General features: G+C 42.3%; 1 protein-coding gene across 1 annotated transcript in view; it reads left to right on the top strand.

The window, feature by feature from the left end:
• DOK5 (docking protein 5) overlaps nucleotides 1–20,246 on the top strand; it is a 134,541-nt gene that overhangs the window by 99,797 nt on the left and 14,498 nt on the right. The window contains exon 6 of the mRNA XM_081832549.1: nucleotides 1,399–1,534. Coding sequence (XP_081688675.1) covers nucleotides 1,399–1,534 — 136 coding nt within the window. The remainder of the gene's footprint in view (nucleotides 1–1,398; nucleotides 1,535–20,246) is intronic.

The following is a 20,246-nucleotide window of genomic DNA, read 5'->3' as shown; positions in this document are numbered from 1 at the left end:
GTCACTCAACTTTGTCCCACCTCAAGGCGTTCTCTGTGCAGTTCCTTGCCAGACTGTTCTTCCTGCTTTCTCTGCCAGAGCCCTGCCCTCCCCAGAGTGGCTCTGTGAAACCTTAATTTAAATAAAACTTCCTCAAGGAAGCCAGGGTCAAGTTCTTCGTTATACCTTTGCCTACCACCACCTGCTATTTCACAAGCCATTCTACAGTTCTTTATTGAGCGCCAGATACAGGGCAAGCCATGGTGTATGCACTGGTTGAGGAACTGTGAATAAATCAGGAACAAATCTCGTCTACATGGAGCTTACCTACCAGTGGAATAATGGACGTGAAGGTTTCCTTTGTGTACTCACAAATCCTGTCTAACACTTTCAGGACATTTAGGTGATGGTTACTATCCTATTTATTTTACAAATGGAAATGCAGGTGTAGAGAGGCTAATGTATACCAGCTCGCAAAGCTGGCAAGGGGACAACCCAGCCAGGCAGTCTGGAATCCAGATTTGCTTCTTATTTCACTCTGCCTGATACAGACTTGTTATATGCAGGCATGAGTAAATTTCCCAGTGCTTTCTGAGCTCCTGATTGTCTTCTAGATTCTTGACTAAATTGCATAATCATCGTTTGGAGTGACAGGCTTATCATGTAGACAAAGTAATTCTGGGGAAATTCAACACTGTTAAGTGTATCTGTAATGGCCACCATGTTCTTATGTCTGAATCCTTATCTTCGCAAAGGACATAGGAAAGACCCAACTAAAACTCATTATTTTACCTTCTCTGGGCTCTGGGTTTCCATCTGCTGGCTTCTGTTAGCATAAGGCCATGAGGAAAGAGTGTTGGGGCATTTGGGACCACTTTGGTTGCTGGAAAAGTGTCCAAGGTAAAAGTCAGTGGGTAAAGTGGAAAAAAAAAAAAAGGGATCCAGATTGATTTTGGAAATGAAAGAATCCTTAAAGCCTTTGTCTCTGAGGAAAGAACAGAATCTGGGAGTCATAGAATCCTTCTTCCACCTCTGTGCTGGATGACATAGTCTCTGATGAGCTTCTGATTCATGGGCAGTCATGAAAACACAGTTTTGCTCAGGTGCCCCTTTGAAAGTGGGAAGCCAGAGTACTGGGATTATACTAAGAATCAAGAAACAGCTTTATATTAACCTTTGCTTCTTGACCAAAAAAAAAAAATCAGCACTGTGTTAGCCTAGAATGAATGGTTTCCTGCCCATATTAACAACAACTAATTGGAAATTTTGATTCTAGTTAACTTCATTTAGTAAATATGGACAAGAATCCTGAACTCATGTGAAATAAAGGGGTCTGGTTTCATGGAGTATTCTAGGTCCTCCATGCATGGAAGTTCTTGGAGCTGGATTTTCAAAAGCTTTTTGTTTTTGTTTTCACAGGATGTGTGAAACTGGGGAAGGGCTGTTTATCTTTCAAACGCGAGATGGGGAGGCCATCTACCAGAAGGTCCACTCTGCTGCCTTGGCAATAGCTGAGCAGCACGATCGCTTGCTCCAAAGCGTGAAAAATTCAATGGTACGTCTGGAATGTCTTCCTTATGACCCAGTGCATACCCTTGTAGAATGCAATCTTAGAATCTTTATGCTGAAAATATGGCCCGCATTATTTGAGCAGATGGCTTTCTCCTGTACTCAACAGTGTATTACTTGGATTTAATAACATCCTTGCAAAGCCTCAAGAGCCAGCTGGTAGCACAGTAACCAGACATCCCTGTTTATCTACTTTGTGCCTCGATTATTACTTGTGTGTGTCTTCATCAGTTTGGGCTCTTACAGCAAATACCATAGAATTGGGTGGCTTATCAACAATAGAAATTTATTTCTCACTGGGAGGCCTGGAAGTCCAAGATCAAGGTGCTGGCCTACTCAGTGTCTGGTGGCACCGCTTTCCTGGTTCATAGATGGCTACCTTTTCTGTCTCACTGATGGATGGGGCAAGGGAGCCCTCTGGGGTCTCTTTCATGAGGGCACTAATCCCAATTGTCAGGGTTCTGCCCTCATGACATAATGTCCTCCCAAAGGCCCCACCTGCTAACCCCATGACCTTGGAGGTTAAAATTTCAATATATGAATTTGGGGAGGGGACATCATCATTAGTCCACTGTCATGAGTATGTTCATCAGAATCAATTTGGATGCATATGGATATCTGTGGACACAACTATGTAGATGATCTACCTACAGATATATATTTATAGCTGTACCAGACATTATCATTTCAGTTGGTAACGGGCCAGAGAGAAGAGGGGTGAGGGGTGAAATGTCAAAAGCCCAAGCCCGGAAGACTGTTGATGAGACTATGGGCTCCATGTACTGGGCTCTTGATTTTTTCCAGAGAAGCCAAGGATTTGAGTCTGTATATAATATCTTGTAGTTTGTAACTGTTGGAAATGAATTCTAGTTAAAACCAGCAACAAAACAGTAATACTTTGTGGGCCAAGGGAAACCTGTCCAGAGACTCCATCCTGCCCAGAGCCATGCATCTCCCATCTCTGGTTGATCAACCTTCATGGACATTGATATATAAAGACAGCACAAACACAAATACACATGAGTATATAGCTCTCTGGGAATACCTCCGCTGTTCATTGCATTGTGCTAGGGACTGTGACTTGCACAGAGAGTTAGGATTGAAATCTTAACGCACAACAGTTAAATAATGCAAATCATGCATCGTGGCTGCAAATACATGCATAAAGCTTCACATCTGGAAGGAAATCTGCAAAACCAAAAGGAACTGGGTTGGCATGGTAAGATTAGGGTAGTTTGAAAATTTATGATTTAAACATGTGGAGTGGTTGGATTTAAAGAGGGGGGAAAAACATGCCAGAAATATGATCTGTCCCAGAGCAGCCTCAGATTATTCCCAAATGACTTGTTCATGCAGTGGTCTGGGATTTTAGAGCAGAGATCAGCAAAACTTTCTGTAAAGGGCCAACCAGTAAATACTTTAGGCTTTGTGGAGTAAGATGGTCTCTGTTGCAACTACTTAACTCTGCCCCTTGTTGTGCAGAAGCAACCATAGGTAAAAAACATAATCCAGTGGACATGACTTTGCTGCAAAGCAACTTTATTCATGGACACTGAAATTCAAATTTTGTGAAATTTTCACACATCATGAAATATTCTCTTGATTTTCTCCCCACCGATTTCAAAATATTTTTTTAACTAATGCAGTCTTGGTATTCATTTCCCCATATGCTTACCAATTCTGGATATTGCTATAGAGATGGATGGATGGATGGATGGATGTATGGATGGATGGATGGATGGATAGGTAGGTAGATAGATAGGTAGATAGATAGATAGGTAGATAGATAGATAGATAGATAGATAGATAGATAGACAGACAGGCAGACAGATGGCTGTAAAGTAGAATTCAAGTCACTTGAAACTTTACAGGGCAACATGTCATTGCATTAAAATTGTTTAGCTGTCCCATTAGATGCCTTTAAGAATCTGAAGGAGTTTTTCCAAGATTACCTTACTGGTAAAGCCATCAATTAGCATAAATTGTTTTGTGCTTGAAAGGCAGGTTCTATATGTACATGTTTTTCCATTTACAGCCTCCTCATTACTTCCACTAAAAATTAATCAGGAATACGAGTAATTCATTTAGATTATCCCTTTGCAAATTTAACTGGAAAATAATGTCGTTTGCTCTTAATTTGCTCTATGCTTAACGAGTTCCATAAAATGAATATGATTTTTAAAGCAACAAAATCCTGTTTTAGATGGAAATGAGTAAGCTTCAAAACGGGATCTGAATCTCAGGGACGTTAAGTGGGGATTATGAAATGCTGAAAATTAATGTACGTGAGTCAGTCCCCGATTTGGGGAGAAAAGAGATACCCCATGACAATGAAGCAAATGAAGACAACCCTGCTGGCCCACCCTCCCAGGGTTACAGTACTGCGTTTTCCGGTAACTGGGAACGGATCCACGTAGATCTGGCTATATTCTCAACCTGGAATTGCGTGTTCACCACTACTGGCTTCTCTGAGATAGTCAAGGTCATAAATGGAGAAAGATGGCGATGCTCATCTCTGGGCTTAGCCTCATTAGAAAGTCCTGGCCCACTGTTGGCTGCCTCTGTCGTGAAACTCCGAAGACCGCCTCTACAGACAGATGCTTCCCCACGGGGCCTGTATCAGTTTGAAGTTACAGCCTTAAGTGCATTGGGATCAGACTTGTGACCTGAACCCAGCAGCTGTAAAGAGGAGGCTTGTGGGTCCCGTCCCAGCAACAATGATAATAGTGATAGGATGAATCATGGCTCCAAAGATGTGTCCTAATCCCTGGAACCTATGAATGTGTCCTTACGTGGCAAAAGGGATTTTGCAGATGTGATCAAGTTAAGGCTCTTGAGATGGGGAGATTATCCTAGATCATCCAGGTGAGCCAGTGTTATCACAAGGGTCCTTGTGAGAGGGAAACAGGAGGAGTAAGAGTTAGAAGGTGATGTGATAGTGGAAACAGAGGGACAGAGAGGGAGATTTGAAGTTTGTATGCTGATGGCTTTGAAGGTAGAAGAGAGAGATGTGACCCAAAGGATGTGGGTGCCCCTAAATGCTGGAGAAGGTGAACATTCTCCCCTGGAACCTCCAGAAGAACCCAGCCCGGCCAACACCTTGACTTCAGCTCGGTGAACTGACTTTGGACATCTGGCCCCCAGAGCTGTAAGAGGATACATTTAGGTTGTTTTAAGCCCCCGAGTCCTGGTAATTTGTTACCACAGCCGTAGGAAGCGAGTACAATAATGATATCCATAACACTAAATATGTATCTTGTCTCTGCTCTGTAACAAGTAATATTTTTAGGGCTTTCTAACCCTACAACCACTGCTGTATGGGAGGCCCAAGGCCACCAGCTTGGAAGTCATGGGACTCAAATTTGGAGGAGGTGTCCTGGGGTAGCCCCCACTTTTCTCCTCACAGCCTGTTTTCTTTGTCCTTCATGAGATTAGCTTGCTGTTCTAAAAATACCAAATTAGTGACCGGCATTTAAAAATTGAGAGGTTTCACGTAAAACTCAGATTTCTATGCTATCTTTAAAAAGTGAAAAGGTCTGACGGCACTGATCCCACACCCCCACAAGGCAACAACAATCAGATTCGCCCAGTCCTGTCTGCCCTCTTTGGGCAGATTGGGGGGCTTCACTTCCCCACAGTCCCTACCTCCCCCTTTTGTTACTCTCCGCAAGTGGTCCTTCTCTGCGTGTTGGCTCCCCATGCTGTGGACGATCAATGTCTGGCCTGTTGTTTTCAACAACTATGCACCATAACACAACACACATTTACCATCTCACAGTTGCTGTGGGCCAGGAGTGTTGGCGTGGCTTAAGTTTCTCACAAGGCTCAGATGCCTCAGGCGCATCTCAGGGTTAGACTGGGGAAGGATCTACTCATGAGCGAGCGGGGTTATTGGTGGGTTTAGTTGCTTGTAACAGTCGGATTGCGTGCCTCAGTTTGTTGCTGGCTGTGACCTGGAGGCCATCCTTAGCTCCCAGAGGCCACTGTCAGCTCTCTACTGCGTGGGCTCCCCCAACACACCACTGACTTCCTTGCAGACTGCAAACCATGCAATCCTGTGTATCCTAACCATGCAAGTGACATCCTGTCGCCCACTCTGCTGATTAAAAGCAGGTCACAAGTCCTTCCTGTAGTCAGGGAAGGGGTCCACACAGAGTGTGAACACCTGGAGGAATAGACCTTGGAGGCCGCCATCTTGGTGTTTGTCGCCACACTGCACAAACTTCCGGAATAGTATTTATTTAGTGCTTTGATTTTACCTTTGTAAATATTTCCTACTTGAGGGTGTTTTGCTGATAATACCGTGCACTTACCGGCCATCTGCTGTCCTCCTTTAGTCTCTTCCATCATAGCCAGCCAATACCATCTACCAAGCCTCCTATAATATGCCAAGCACTTCACTTGCTCTTTCTCTCATCACTACCTTAACTGGATGGCAGACTCATTCATTCATTCCTATTCATTTGTTCATTCAAGAATGTTCATTGAGGACCTGACGTGCTCTGCTCTGTGCTCCAGGATATAGTGGTGAATGGACGGTAAGGCTCAAGCTTTCATCGGGCTCACAATTCAGAAGAGTATTATTCATGACCTTTGACCTGGGGGGAATCACAGTCTCTATCAGAGACATGAGAAAACTCACTGTCAGTGTGGTTCAGTCACCTACTTGGAGCCACGGAACTCCTTACTACTGGAGCCAGGAATGGGAGATCCTTTTGTCTGATTCCTAAACCTCTACCTCTGGCTACAGTGCCTTGCTCCCTTGGAGACTGTGAAAGCTCTTACAGCCCTCATATGTCCCCACTAAGACCTGGCTTAGTGTTTGCAAATTACCTTGAATATCAGAGTGCCTTTCAGAAATATCTATCAACTTAGAGTACGCCTAAGAAGATCACGGTTACAAGAAATCCCGTTTCTTTGGGTAGTGTTGGCACCAAATAGCAATATTATATCTCAAAATTCCTCTCGAACATTCTCGCTTTTTAAATGCAGTGTGTTGTTATTCTGTACTCTAAGTGAGTGCTGGAGGCTGGGGTAGCTGGAGTGTCAGGAGGGAGGGAAAGACCAACTATTGAATGAGACTGAGCAGCAAGAACTTGTTTGCTCACCAGCCACCAGCTGGCCTCCTGGAGAAGCTGCAGGGACTCTGCAGGGACAGCTCGGGACTCCCCCGAGCAGCTTTTGCTATTTTTGCCACCTTGGAGATCAGTGTCTGTGACAAAGTCTAATTTTGGACCAAGGAGTGGCGGTGTGTGGGATGTTCCTCATTCCACTCCTGGGCCTGTCGTTTTTAGAATTTCCTTCAAGGCAAATTGAGTGACAAGATGGAGAAAGACTAATTTAGCAGGCTCTCCCTAGGGGCTGCAAGTGAGGCTCCATCCAGGTGACATTGAAGCCCCAGGGCACAACTTCTCCCTTGTGCTCTAGAGCCCTGGACGGCACCCAGGTTTGAGAGTTCATCTGAACCATTCTTTGTCACATCTTTTTTTGTTTGCCTAATTGATAGGTTCACTTCCAAACTTGGTTTTGCAAATAAAATGTAATGAATTTGTAGAATTCAAGTGACACTCTTCCACAATTCTGGAAACCACAGTAATTCTTACTCAGCCTAATTTAAAAAGCCATAAACTATTCCATTTTTTTTAAAATAGAGAATCAAAGAAATCATAGAATCAATTTCATTACTATTCAGACACTGAAGTAAGCTCTTCCCTGCTGGGTTTTTTTAAATCTTTTTTTTTTTTTTTTAATGTATATAAACACTCTTCTCCCAGCTCAACCTGCCTCTCTGTTCCCACCACTCCCCCTCAAAAAAATCAGGTTTTATCTCTTCTCGTCTTTGTGGGCTCTGGTTAATTGGGTTAACTTATGGATTGATTTATTCATTATTTAATTAATTTGTTCGTTTCTTTGTTTATTGTGTTCTGCTTAAAGCAATTATCAGCTTTTTTCCCCCTCCCAAATAAACCCTTTTTATATCCTGGCATAATAATTATGATTCAAAAACCTTTTAGCGAACACCCATCTACTGCTTGCAAAGAAAGCATTGTAGTAAGTCTTATGGAGAACATAAACATTAAAAAAAAAACCCTTTTGAATCTTTACAGAAGCTTAAAATTTCGATAAGGAGTTATGATTTATACCTTTCAGTGCATGCAACGGTATAATCCTGTGAGTTCAGTTTGCTACGATCTCACTGGAGGACAATTTGTCCTTATTTATCAAAATTAAATTCACTTATCTCTTTATCAGCAATAGTACTGCCAGGAATTTACTCTAAAGATAGGACAGAAACAGATGAAACTCAGGTTTCTTCCTTAAATTTGCTATGACTTTTGTTTCCGTATATTAGGGGGGAAATGTCGTTTTCGGAGAAGGTCCTTTCCAGTCTCTTATAATAACTTAATAACTTGCGACGTGCAGTGGTGCATTTTAGTAGTCCTTTTCCTTGGTTATTAAGTGCTGCCCTAGCTTATGCAATTCCTCCTTGTAGCTAGGCTCCTGTGACCTAGCCATGGTCATGGTCAGCTGGTGGCTGTGTCTCTACAGGGAAAGGAATGATGCTAACAGGTTGTAGCTTTGTTTGTAAACTCTGACACTAGTACTATGTTTAAGATGGCAGCTCTGTAAGTAGGCAGCCCATGGAAAGCCCGATGGTGGTAAGAGACAGGGATGGTGTTGGGGATGGAGAGACAAGTCGGATCATTTCAGTGCCATTTTTAATCGATTTTGAGAAGTTAGGAAATGAGGGATGTATCCATCTCCACCAAGGGTTGGTAAACATTTTCTGTAAAGGGTCAGATGGTAAATATTTTATGTTTTGTGGGCCACATATGGTGCTGCTGCTTTCTCCTCCTCCTCCACCTCTTCTTCCTCCTTGACTTCCTCCTCCTCTTCTTTTTTTACTTTAAAAATGTAAAAACCAGTCTTGCTTCTGGGCCAAACAAACACAGGCCACCAGGATTTGGCCTTTGGGCTGTAGTTCACCGATAATCCCTCTGCACCTTGGTTTTAGGTGTTAGACACAAATGTGCTTATATTATTAATCAGTCCCTCTCCTCTACGCCATGTGGATTTGCTTTTTCTCCTTGGAGTTTACTGAAGGCAAAGCAATAATCCCAGATGCCTGTCAGCAAAACCAGAGGCCGTTTATGTGATTTTAAGAGATCATTCAACAGGGGTTTCAGCTTTTGGTTGCCCCAGCAGATGTGTTCTGCCTTGTATGGCTCTTTTTTTTTTTCATGCTATTAAGGTGTTGGGTATGACCAGAATCTGACAATCAGAATATTGCCTAGAGAATGCATTCAAAGGGGATGTCAGGATTGACTGTTGTCACCAACTACGCGAGTTTCAATATTTTAGGGAGATCCGGTCGATTATTTTTGCGGAACTGGAAATTGATTACATATTGTGTACCTACCCAAATATTTATCAACCCATCCAAGCATGAAATACAATTCCTTCTCCACTATGTGACTAGCCAGGGGGAGGGGTAAAATTATCTATTGGTTCAGCTTCAGGCAGTAAGGAAACTTTGGGAGAGTCCCCAGATGACCAGAGCAGGGAAAAGGAGTTAAGATGGCCAAAGATGATAGCACAGGTCTTGGGAGCTAGCGCATGCAGACCACTTTTTGTTTGGTTTACAAGGTATTGGCACAGGCGATATTTTAAAAATTAAATTAGTTCCCAGCATTTGCAATGGGAGGTTTCACATAAAATACATAGCTGTACCTTTGGGAAAAATGAGAATATCTGGTAACACCGTGTCTGCTTGAGTTAAAATTGAGTAGCAGCTACCATTTTGAGAGGATTAATGCCCTTCAGGGTTGCATAGCTCTTATCGTTTCTTGTCGTCTCAATAACCAGAAGACTTCACTGATTCCTGTTACCTGCATGACCCATGTAGGCATTCAAGTTTGTAACCCCTGGTTTAGGGGAACAAACCTCTTGCCCTTATATTTTTGACAAGACATCTGTGTCCTTGATACATCTTTTTATGGAAGATTATGGCCATTTGCCTGGTAGCAAAGACTGGCTCTTACTGGGGAGAATGTCAGGGTGGATATGCATCAGGGAATCTATGATGGAAAATGCAAAATGTGTAAGCATGAATATGCTGCTTGGTGAATAAAACCAGTTGTGCAGCCTGTTACTGAAGAGCAAACCAGGGACACCTGGGTGACTCAGTCAGTGAAGCATCTGCTTTCAGCTCAGGTCATGGTCCCAGGGTCCTGGGATTGAGCCCCACATTGGGCTCTCTGCTCAGCGGGAAGCCTGCTTCTCCTTCTCCCACTCCCCCTGCTTGTGCTCCCTCTCTTGTTGGCTCTCTTTCTGTGTCAAATAAATAAATAAAATCTTAAAAAAAAAAAAAGAAGAGCAAACCAGACTTTTGTATTTTTCAATCAATAACACAAAAAAATCACACGGTGAGCTTTTAAAGGCTCTATTACATATAATCAGTAGGGTTACCATAGGAGTTTTTTCCAAGCTGGGAGCTTTTGAGAGTCAGGGTCAACCTTCTTAAGAGCAGGATTGGACATGTAATTTGTAGACCTGATTCAAAATGAATACGTAAGGTCCCTTGTTCAAAAGCTAAGATTTTTCAAGATGGTGATGGCAGAAGATCAAATCAAGCATGGGGCTCTGTGTGACTACACAGGTCATCTGCCCTTGAAGTTGGCCCTGATGAAGAGTAATGGCCTGCATAACAGATGTAAACAGGATTCAGCCAGGAAGACTGAAATGTATGGTCACCCTAAACCAGTGATTCTCAGTGGCTAGCAATTTTGCCTCCCGGGAGACATTTGGCAATATCTGCAATCATTTTGGTTGTTAACACAGGGCCCAGGGTCGGAGGCCAGGGATGCTGCTAAACATGCTGTAATACACAGAACAGTCCCCCACAACAGAAAGTAACCTGATCCCAGATGTCAACAGTGGGAGGTTGAGAACCTGTTCTAAAGATAGCAGGTTCTGCATGAAGGCTGGGCCAGAAATTGATGGGTCAGTGTGTCTGGAATTGAATGTCACTTCCAAGCTATGTAGCTTGGCCTCCTTTTGCCTTGTTTATTTTATATGTCATACGGGAGTGATAATAATAGTGTTTATGCCTCACAATGTGGTGCGATTCACACGGGTTAGTACATGTAAGGCACTTAGGAGGGACATAGGAAGAGTCAACAAATGTGAGCTACCGTAATGATTCCCTTTTTACTCACACAATCTGGCACGGGATAAGCCAGGAGAAAGAGACTCACACCGAAGCAGTGGGGATGTTAACGGGCAACTCCAGGAAATCAGGTGATGAGGCTGAATACTGTTTGTGCATGCGTGGCAGCATCAGATTGTGAGGTCAGGCCTCTGCCTTAGGTGTGGGGCTCCAGCAGGGGCTGGAACTCAGCAGGGCCCCATAAATATGCCCAGAGTGGTTATACCCACTCTGGAGTGCAACAAAACAAAGTATACCATACCTACATGTCCCACCTGGGCCACCAGCCCACCACTCCACTCAGTAGATTTGTGCCTGGAGTAAGCATAAGACAGAAAACACGAACCACTCCTTTGCTCCCTGGTCTCAGTTCTAGCATGTATCCTGCATCTTGTCCCCAAAGCACCTGCTTCTGTTGAGGTGAGCCTCTGAGTTCAGTCTGACCCTATGGGATTTTTGCCTCGTGCATTAGCTTCAAAAGCTGACCGAGTAACTGGCCATTCCACTAGAAGCTGGAAGCCTCTGGAGGGCAGAGGCTAGGCTCCATGTGTCTGTAATATGCTCAGGTTCTGGCACAGGACTTGCTAAATGTTTGTTGAATGAACAAAAATGGGGGCCAAATAGGTCATTTTATGAGCATAGAGAAAAGGAAAAATGAAGCCCAAGTACCAAATCCAGTTCCCTCTTAATGCCACTCCAGGGCACAGGTTTTAAGCAAGTCTGCTTTAAGAGGTTGTGGAAAACAGTCCCCGAGGATATCAATTTTGATGTACGGGTAGGAAGAGGATTTCCTTAGTAAGGAGGCATAAAAAGTTACCAGAAGCAAAGGGAGCAGTGATTTTGTTTTATGCATGTGGCTGAGAATTCAGATGGCTCTGAATAAATTGATGCAAATCACTTTCATTCCCCATGAAAATAACCATCTGAGTGCATCTGGCGCTCAGCAAAATGCTTCACTTGGAAATTTGGCCCCAAATGGTTGATTTCACTAACAGTCTGCTTTATCAAAGCTGGGGCTGACAATGGAGGCATTGTTTTAGCTAGTTCTGTACACCAAGTAGTGTCTCTGCTGCATTTTTCCTTAAGAGAAAAGCAGTGTTGCTCTCCTACCCACTTTTTCTTTTCTCTGTCTCTCTGTCTCTCCTTTTCTTTGTAGCATTCAGTAAGTAAGCCTCTGCGTGCTCTCTTTCCTTGACACTTCAGTAATATTCTGTGATACCTCGGTAACATTTTGACGATGGGAATACCCATCACTTTTCCTGCAAATGTCAGAACAAGGGAGAGGGGTTAGAGGAAGTAAAGACAGCTCTTTTGGTGGTTTATGCCAAACATCTGTCAGAGCTGGAATCAGGATCAGACTGCCATGAGAATGGGTTTCATTAGGAAGCCAAGGAAGACCACATGTTTGGCAGATTGCTAATTTCCACTTGAGAGAAGGCCCCTGGGACAGTGGGGCTCTGAGGGCCTGGTAGAATCACTGGTAGATTCTGTTGCTCAAGACGGCAGGGACATTACCCTTTCCTAGCAGTGTAGACTTTTGGCCATTTCTCTGAGGTTTGGAAATAAAATTCAGGTGCCTTTTATCATTCAGAACAGGATTTGAGCCCATCTTTTAAGGCCTTTGTAACATCCTCAGTGCTTTCTAGAACACACTGGGTTGTGATAGGAACTTTATCTCTGGAGTAATAAAGAGGCCAGGTTGTAAATGCTGACTCAGTGTCTTTGGCAAGTGACTTCACCACCCTTAGTGTTTGCTCCTCACTCGATAAAGGGGGATTTTATTAATACTTACCTGGCCAGGTGGGATAAGACAAGTGATTTCTTGACATAGTGTCTGACACCTACTCAGTACAAATCAACCTGAGCTGTTATTATCATTGACTTAGAGTAAGAAAGGATAAAATGGCAAAGGGGGGGTGAGACATTATAGAGGTTTCTTATTCACTTAGTGACTCAGTCATTGACCCGCATCTTACTGCACACACACCTACTGCAGGCGTGTGACACACACACATACAAGAAATCTTCTCCCCTCCCCCCACCTGCATGAAGGAGAACTCGGCTGACATGAGAGTCTGTTCCCCTTTTGTAGAGGAAGGAGTGCCATTGTGGAGGCAGATGGCGGGCTACATGACTAAAGCTGGCCCTTGGCTCTCTGGCCATTTACTATAAAATCCTGGGGAGCAGAGGAACTGTGTTTCATTCATTTTTAAGTTTCCAGCCCATGGCATGACTTAAAGGTGATGCCCAGAGCATACAAATGGATGCAATAAGTGAAAGAACTGAAGAACATTCAGTACAGAATCCACTGAAAGGGGTAAGGGGAGAGGAAGGGCTGTTAGGGAGTGTGTAAGCAGCTAACCAAGTTAAGGGGCTTAGTCTAATAGAGGGATAATTAAAATTGGAATGAGTAGCTCCATCTGGCTCTGTGCTGAGGATCTGAATGCTGTATTTCATTTAATTTTCACAGCTCTCTTAAGACATAGGGGTTGGTTTTTGAATCCTGTTTATTTTTACAGAAACACATGTATGTGAAATTTAACTAACTGCAAAGATATGATCATATAGATGATGATTAGTACTACAGTATTTTCTCTCTTCATAATTTATGCATCTCAATCCCTCCTTTCCCCTCCTTAGCAACTCCTAAATTTTTTGTTCAGAAGTTTGTATTCCTTTTTCCATGTTTTTCTCTGTATCCATATAATCCTATACAAAAATCCATATCTACAGACACACATAGATAGACACACACACAGATATATATATATGTAAGATGGGTGTTTGGAAGCCATTGTTTATATTATAAAATTGTGATCCTATTAAACATTTTTAAAACTACCCCCTTGGTTTTCTTGTTTAATAGTAAATACCTAATGGAAATACAGTACTTAAAAGACATATAGCTTAGGTCTGACCCAAGGGTTAGCGATCTGTGGCCCATGAGCAAAATCTGGCTTATGTCTGTTTTTGTAAGTAAAGTTTTATTGGAACACAGCTATGCCCATTCATTGATACGTTGTTATGACTGCTTTCACACTGAAACAAGAGTTGATTCATTGGCTTGACACAGACTGGATAGCCTGCAGAGCTACTTGCTATCTGGCCCTTGACAGAAAAGGTTGCCAACCTTGCTCTTATTCATTCTTTTAAATGGAATGCTTGATATTTTAGGGTCTCGATGTGACACTAACTTATTAAGCTTATCTATGGTAATATCAGATTTTGGGGGGCCACTAATAAACAGTTCTACACCATACATCCTCATATACATGCTCTTATGTATGTTAACTTTAACTGAGTTTCTGAATGTTACTTTATTTAACTGAATTTTCTAAACCCAGGAGCAGGATTGCTGAATTAAAGGTTGTAACTATTTTTAAATTTAAATAGGTGTTGCTGTATTGCCTCCAAAATACTGGAGCACTTTGCATTTCATTGGGAGCACTATTAGGTCTGTTTCATAGAGGGAGAAACTGAGGCTCAGTAGCTCACAATTAGTAAGTGAAGAGTCAGGAGAGGAATGTCAAGCCCAGGACATGGATTCAATGGGAACTGACAGGGAGGATCAAATTTGGGGACTTTATGTAGGTAGAAAACTGAGGACTTCTAGGGCCCCAGTGTGTGCTTGTGGGCTGGGCACGGGGGGAAAGGGCGAGAGAGTCAGGGAAGGGAGACTCGGGACAGTGCTTCTCCACCTTCAGATTGCATCAGAGTCACCTGGAAGGCTTACTGAACCACAGGTCACTGGGTTCTACTGCCAGTGTTTCACAGGTCTGTGGTGGGGCATTGGAATTTGAATGTCTGGTAAATTCTCAAGTGATGCTGATGCTGCCGGTCCAGGCACCACACTTTGAGAACCACTGCTCTAAAGTAACTGAGGATCTGGCTCCTTGGTCCCTGGAAGAAAGGGAACAAGAGCTAGAGACAGCGTAGCATGGGACCGCATGCCTTGATGTTCTGTATCGGGAAGACATAAGCCGAGCAGTGAGCATACTCCTCTGTTGGGAACAGAGTGTCAATGCGTGCATAGTTCCCTCATTGTCTAAATATTGGACACTAACCACTCTTTACATGTGTATCAGTGGTCTATGTTTACAGGGTTTAGGAAAGCAACAACATGTGAAGAACGCTAGGCCGTTTTAAGAAATCATTCCTCCTCCCACACAAAGGGAAGAGTACCTGTCCAGCAGGTGGAAGAAGGCGGGCACAAGAGCTTCTCTGTACACCTCTGTACACCACCGTGAGAATGAATTACATCTTCTCATGCACCATGTGGTTGCCCCACAGTGATTACAGAACTTTTTCAACAGCATTTGCATCTCTGTTCAGGAGGGATTGGTTACCACCACTTAGCGTACCAATTAGCATTTTAAGCAGTTTGTATTGATTAAATGAATCTGCTTCATCAAGCAGAAAGAACCCCACAGAATGCAGCAAATGTAATTATCTCAATAAATGACTCCTAGCACCAAACCATACAAGATATATTTGCTAGAACTTTACAGTGTGTTTGATAAACCTCAGAAATAGAGATTTGTCAGACTTGGTAAATAGAGTGCATGTTCCACAAACACATGTTTGATCTTTATGTCTTTTTTTTTCTTTTTTTAAGTATTGTCTAAGACCACTGTTCTCTTTTAAGGGAGACATTTGGTCTGGATTTTATAAGAATAAACCTAACATTTTAAGATTCAGTTCAAAACATATTTACTATTCATGAGATATTTGAAGTACTTTTCTCTGGCTAGAGATCTGAAATTATGTTTTAGCCTCCTTGAGAACTCTTTTTTCGTCTCCTTTTAACTTCTTCTGGTTTTCATTTTCTCATAAGTCTCATTTGGAGAAGATCCAAAGGGGTAGGGGCTGGGGAGGGGGAGGACCTGTAAAGCTAAGTGTTGGAAGCAGAGAGATGTTTGCTCTGTGCAAGCCTAATCTTGGAGGAGTGCTGTTCTTACACGTAGTCCTCAGTACCCTATTCAGAGCTACAGAATTCTTTAAACTAGTGAATGGACAGGGTGTATTTGAGGGAGGAAGCTGTGATTTATTTTTAGATGCATTTAGTATCAAAAGGAGACTTGGATTAAGAATTGGATTTGTGCATGATGTAAAATGCAAATCCTGCATGAGGACCTGCAGTGTAATATAAGTCTCTCTCCCATGCTTTATCACCCCAGACCCCCACTTTACTTTCTCAGGAGCAAAGTCTTTGCCAGATTCTTTTGTATTCTTCCAGAATATGTTATCACTTATTAGATAGAAAACATATCTATTTATTAATACATTCATTTATTCTACAAATATGAGTATCTACCTTGTGGCAGGCCCTGTTCTAGGAAGCAGGAGTACAGCAGAGAACAAGAAATAGTCCTTGTCTTCAAAGAATTTGCTGCATTGTTGTGGGGGATGAGACAGACAATCAACAATAGACATATAAATCTATATCAAGAGTTGATGAATGCTCTGAAGAACAAAGAACATTACAGTGTAAAGCAGGAGAGAACGATGGAGGTTTATTGCTCTGATGGGGTGATACAGTGGCAGAGAGCTGAGGGAAGTAAAGAGTGAGCCTTGAAAATTTCTGAGGGCCAATTGTTCCAGCCAGAGGGGACCTTAAGTGCAAAGGTCCTGAGGCTGTTTTATGCTTTGCATGTTCAAGGTCAAGAAGGCTATGATTTTGAAGCAGATAAAGTGGGGAGAGGGAGAATAGGGGGTCTGGTCTAGAAGTAACTAGAGGCCAGGCACTATATGACCTTGTAGGTGTGATAAAGACTTTGGATTTTTCTTGGAGTGGGTTGGGAAATCATTTGAAGGTTTTGAGAAAGGTGAGATATGCTGACTTCACTTGTAAAAGGATCTCCCTGACAGCTATTTGGAAAAGACTCCGGGTAGGTAGGATAAGAGTATCAACAGGAAGACACATTAGGGAGCTATTTCAGCCATGTTGACATCTAGGTGAGTGCCATGACATGGACCAAGATGGCGGGTTGGACATGGTGAAAAGTGGGGGGTTCTCAACACATTTTGAAGATTGGAAAAACCAGATTTGCTGATGGATAAGCAATGCTGTAGGATAGAGAGTAAACAAGGTAGCCTCACGGGGCTTTTTCTGCTTTAAGCAGAGAAACAGGTAGAATGGAAGAGCCATTTATCTAGAAGGGGAAGAGATTGGAGGGAGTGGACAGTGAGAAACGGTAGTTCAGGAATGGACGTGTTAAATGAGAGTTGCCTACTAAGCACATAGGTGGACATGGGATGGTGAATACAAAAGTCTGAGGTTTAGGGGACAGACTGGAGCTCCAGATATGCATTTGAGAATCATCACAGTGTGGATAGATGATACTTAAACCCATCCCAGTGAAGAGCTTTCCCTGTGAGCATGTATAGATAAGTAATTGTGGCTCCTTATTTTTAGGATTGTTTCAACATCACTTCACAGAGGCCTACCTTTTTCTTTTTAATGGCTACAGATTAGTCTGTTGTATAGTATATATATATATATATATGTGTGTGTGTGTGTGAAGGTAAGACAGCTTTGTTTAAAAATAAAAACAAAATTATCAACTCATCTACTTTTCTGATGTTGTAGCATTTAAAAGTAATTTTTGAATCACTCTAAAATCCAATTTGACATGTAAATTAAAATTAAATTTTAAAATTCGTTTAAAAACTGGTTATTGGAATAGTTGTTGATAGAGTGGGTCCCAGAATAAAAATTGTGGTTAGCAGAAAAAAAATGTTAGGAAGGAGATTGGGTCAGAATTTAATTCCACGATGTTGGGTCACCTGCGTGGCTCAGTCGTTAAGTGTCTGCCTTCGGCTCAGGTCATGACCCCAGGCTCCTGGGATCGAGCTCCCCACATCGGGCTGTTCCCTGCTCAACGGGAAGCCTGCTTCTCCCTCTCCCACTCCCCCTGCTTGTGTTCCCTCTCTCGCTGTGTCTCTCTCTGTCAAATAAATAAATAAAATCTTTAAAAAAAAATTTTAATTCTACGATCTCATCTGGTAAATTAGAAATGGTTCAGGAAATGAGAAAATAAAGTATGGCACAGGAGAAGGATGGGCTGTGACACAGACATTAAAATGGCCATGTAGAAGATAGTAGTGTTTAGGAACGTTAAGGTCTATTCACAATATATGAAATGTAAAAAAGAGGATGTCATAACAACATATCCACAGTCATGCAGTTTGTGTTAAATACACATTATGTATGCACATTAAAAAAAAAAAAAGACCGGAAGGTAATTATTAACGTTAAAAGTTCTCTTTATTTCTTTGCTTTTGTTTTTCCTAGATGATGTGTATAGGGCTTATTTCAAATCTACCTTATATTCTTTTGTGTATTTCCTGAACATAATAAAAATATATCAGTACTAGGGAAGAAAGAATACAATTTATTACAAGTTTTAAAGAAATGGATCATAAACAAAAGGTGGACCTCCCTCCCACCCCCTTTTAGGTACTAAGCAAAATGCTACCAGATGTATAGGTAGAGATGCCTTGGAGATTTTAAGCTCCCCAAGGTGGGGGAGAGGGAGACTTTTGTTTTAGGGGGACTCTAAAGCTTGTGGATTTTCTCCTTTTCCTACAGTTATTCCATGTGCCCACACTAAGAGTTTTGTTCATACTTATTCATTGAATGCATTGTGTACTAACTAGGAACAGGTGATTAAATGTATTCTCTAAACATATTTGTGTTTTTTATTTAATTGGGTAGCTTTTTTTATGGTTGTTGCCTGAATACTTTTTAAAGCTTCTGTTGTGAAGCCAGGAACAGTCCAGTATCAAATATTTAGGTTTAAAAAGATGTGAATGTTCCTATTAGGACCCTTTTCAGAAACTCTTGCTAAAGACAATATTTTGATTGATATGGGCTTAATTACAATAATGCTAAATTTATGGAACCCCACAATAAGCCATGGATGTTCTTAAAATTAACTGCAAAGTAGAAGCTATTTTTTCCTCTCTCTTTTTTACTGATGAGATAGTAAGGAGTAAAGGAGGTTAAATAACTAGCCTAGAGTCATGCAATAATTAGTGGCAGCTTCTAGACTTTTTCCCAATTTTTGGCCAAGTTTGGGCTCTTACCACAGTGGAAAACTTTCTTCCCCCCAGCATGATTGGGCCAAAGGACATAGGACAGTGGTTCTCGAAGTGTGGTCTGTGGACCAGTAAGATAGAACCATCTGGAGACTTGGTAGAAATGCAAATTCCTGGTGGGTGGACCCCAGGAATCTGCATTTGAATGAACCCTCCAGATGATTCTTCTGCTTGCTAAGGTTGGAGAACAGTTGACCCAGGGTCTGGAAAGCGTAGGTAAGGCCTATTTTCAAATATTCTTTTCACTGGAGAATAAGTAGGCAGAAGATGAAGGCTTAGTTCAGGAAGCCCAATGGAGAATGTCAGTGAACAGGGAGGGTGGTGTTACCAAAGCTGAGTGGTGAGTGGAATAAAGGAGACATTGAGATGCCGACTTTTTTTGGAACACAGTTTTACTATTTCTCTCTTGAATTGTCCCTCTGACTCAACTTTGCCCACATTTTGTGCTTAAAATATCTGTAGAAAATAAGTTGGTTTATATATACCTAAACTGAGGATACTCTCAGAACTGCATGAGCTCTGGAAGTCTGTCAGGTTGAGCAGACATCCTGGCAGAGAGGAGGCTCTGACTCACAGCTGAATCTCATTGTCAAAACTGTGTCCTGGTTCCGTCACTTCAGGACCCAGGTGGAGGAGATGGAAAATTACGATCTGATTTGCATACGCAGAGTTGCTCTTGCCACACCGCCGCGGTAGTTACTTGAAGGAGCAACCTGTGCAAGTTTAAGAGCCTGAGGAGGAGGGAGTGAGTTCTTGAAGTACTAACCTGCTGTTGTGATGATGTGTGCCTGTTTCTGAATGGGTCCAGACCGATGTCACAGACACAGCATATGGTATTCATGATCCACCATAGCAGCAGACAGCTACATCCTGTCGTGCTGTTCAATTTCGACAAACACAATGCTCTGCCGTAAAATAGTTGGACTCCAGAGAAGGACAATATGGTGGTGTATTTTGGCTGAGACTCACCACTGCTCTGTACTCCTGTTCTCCCACTCATAAAAGAAGTGCTTAAGCAACAGGTGTCAGCCAGACCAAATGAAGAATACAGACACCAAAAATGTGATTGGTGGTGAGGAGGGCAGTTTTTTGTTTGTTTGTTTTTCTCACCAAGAAGCTATAAATAGCAGTCATTAGAATTTTTTCTCTCCCAAGAGGGTTGATATGTTTTGCCCGTCATTATGAGAGAAGGGCCTGGGCAATCAGCATTTCCGTCACTGTGAGCCTTGGGAGGTCTTTAAAAGGATCTGTCTTTGTTATTGACAATGATAATGATGGGCGACCATGCTTGGGCCAGGTGTCACTCAAGCTTAAATGTCACTTCCCCTGGGACTGATTGACCAGAAGTCATCACCCACTAACTTATTATATCATGAATTCTTTAATAGTC

The sequence above is a fragment of the Leptonychotes weddellii genome, chromosome 10 (assembly GCF_054177405.1).
Source record: "Leptonychotes weddellii isolate Sample4059 chromosome 10, ASM5417740v2, whole genome shotgun sequence".
NCBI lineage: Eukaryota > Metazoa > Chordata > Mammalia > Carnivora > Phocidae > Leptonychotes > Leptonychotes weddellii.
Note: the sequence above shows the minus strand (reverse complement) of the source record. Positions and strands in the feature narration are given on the sequence as shown.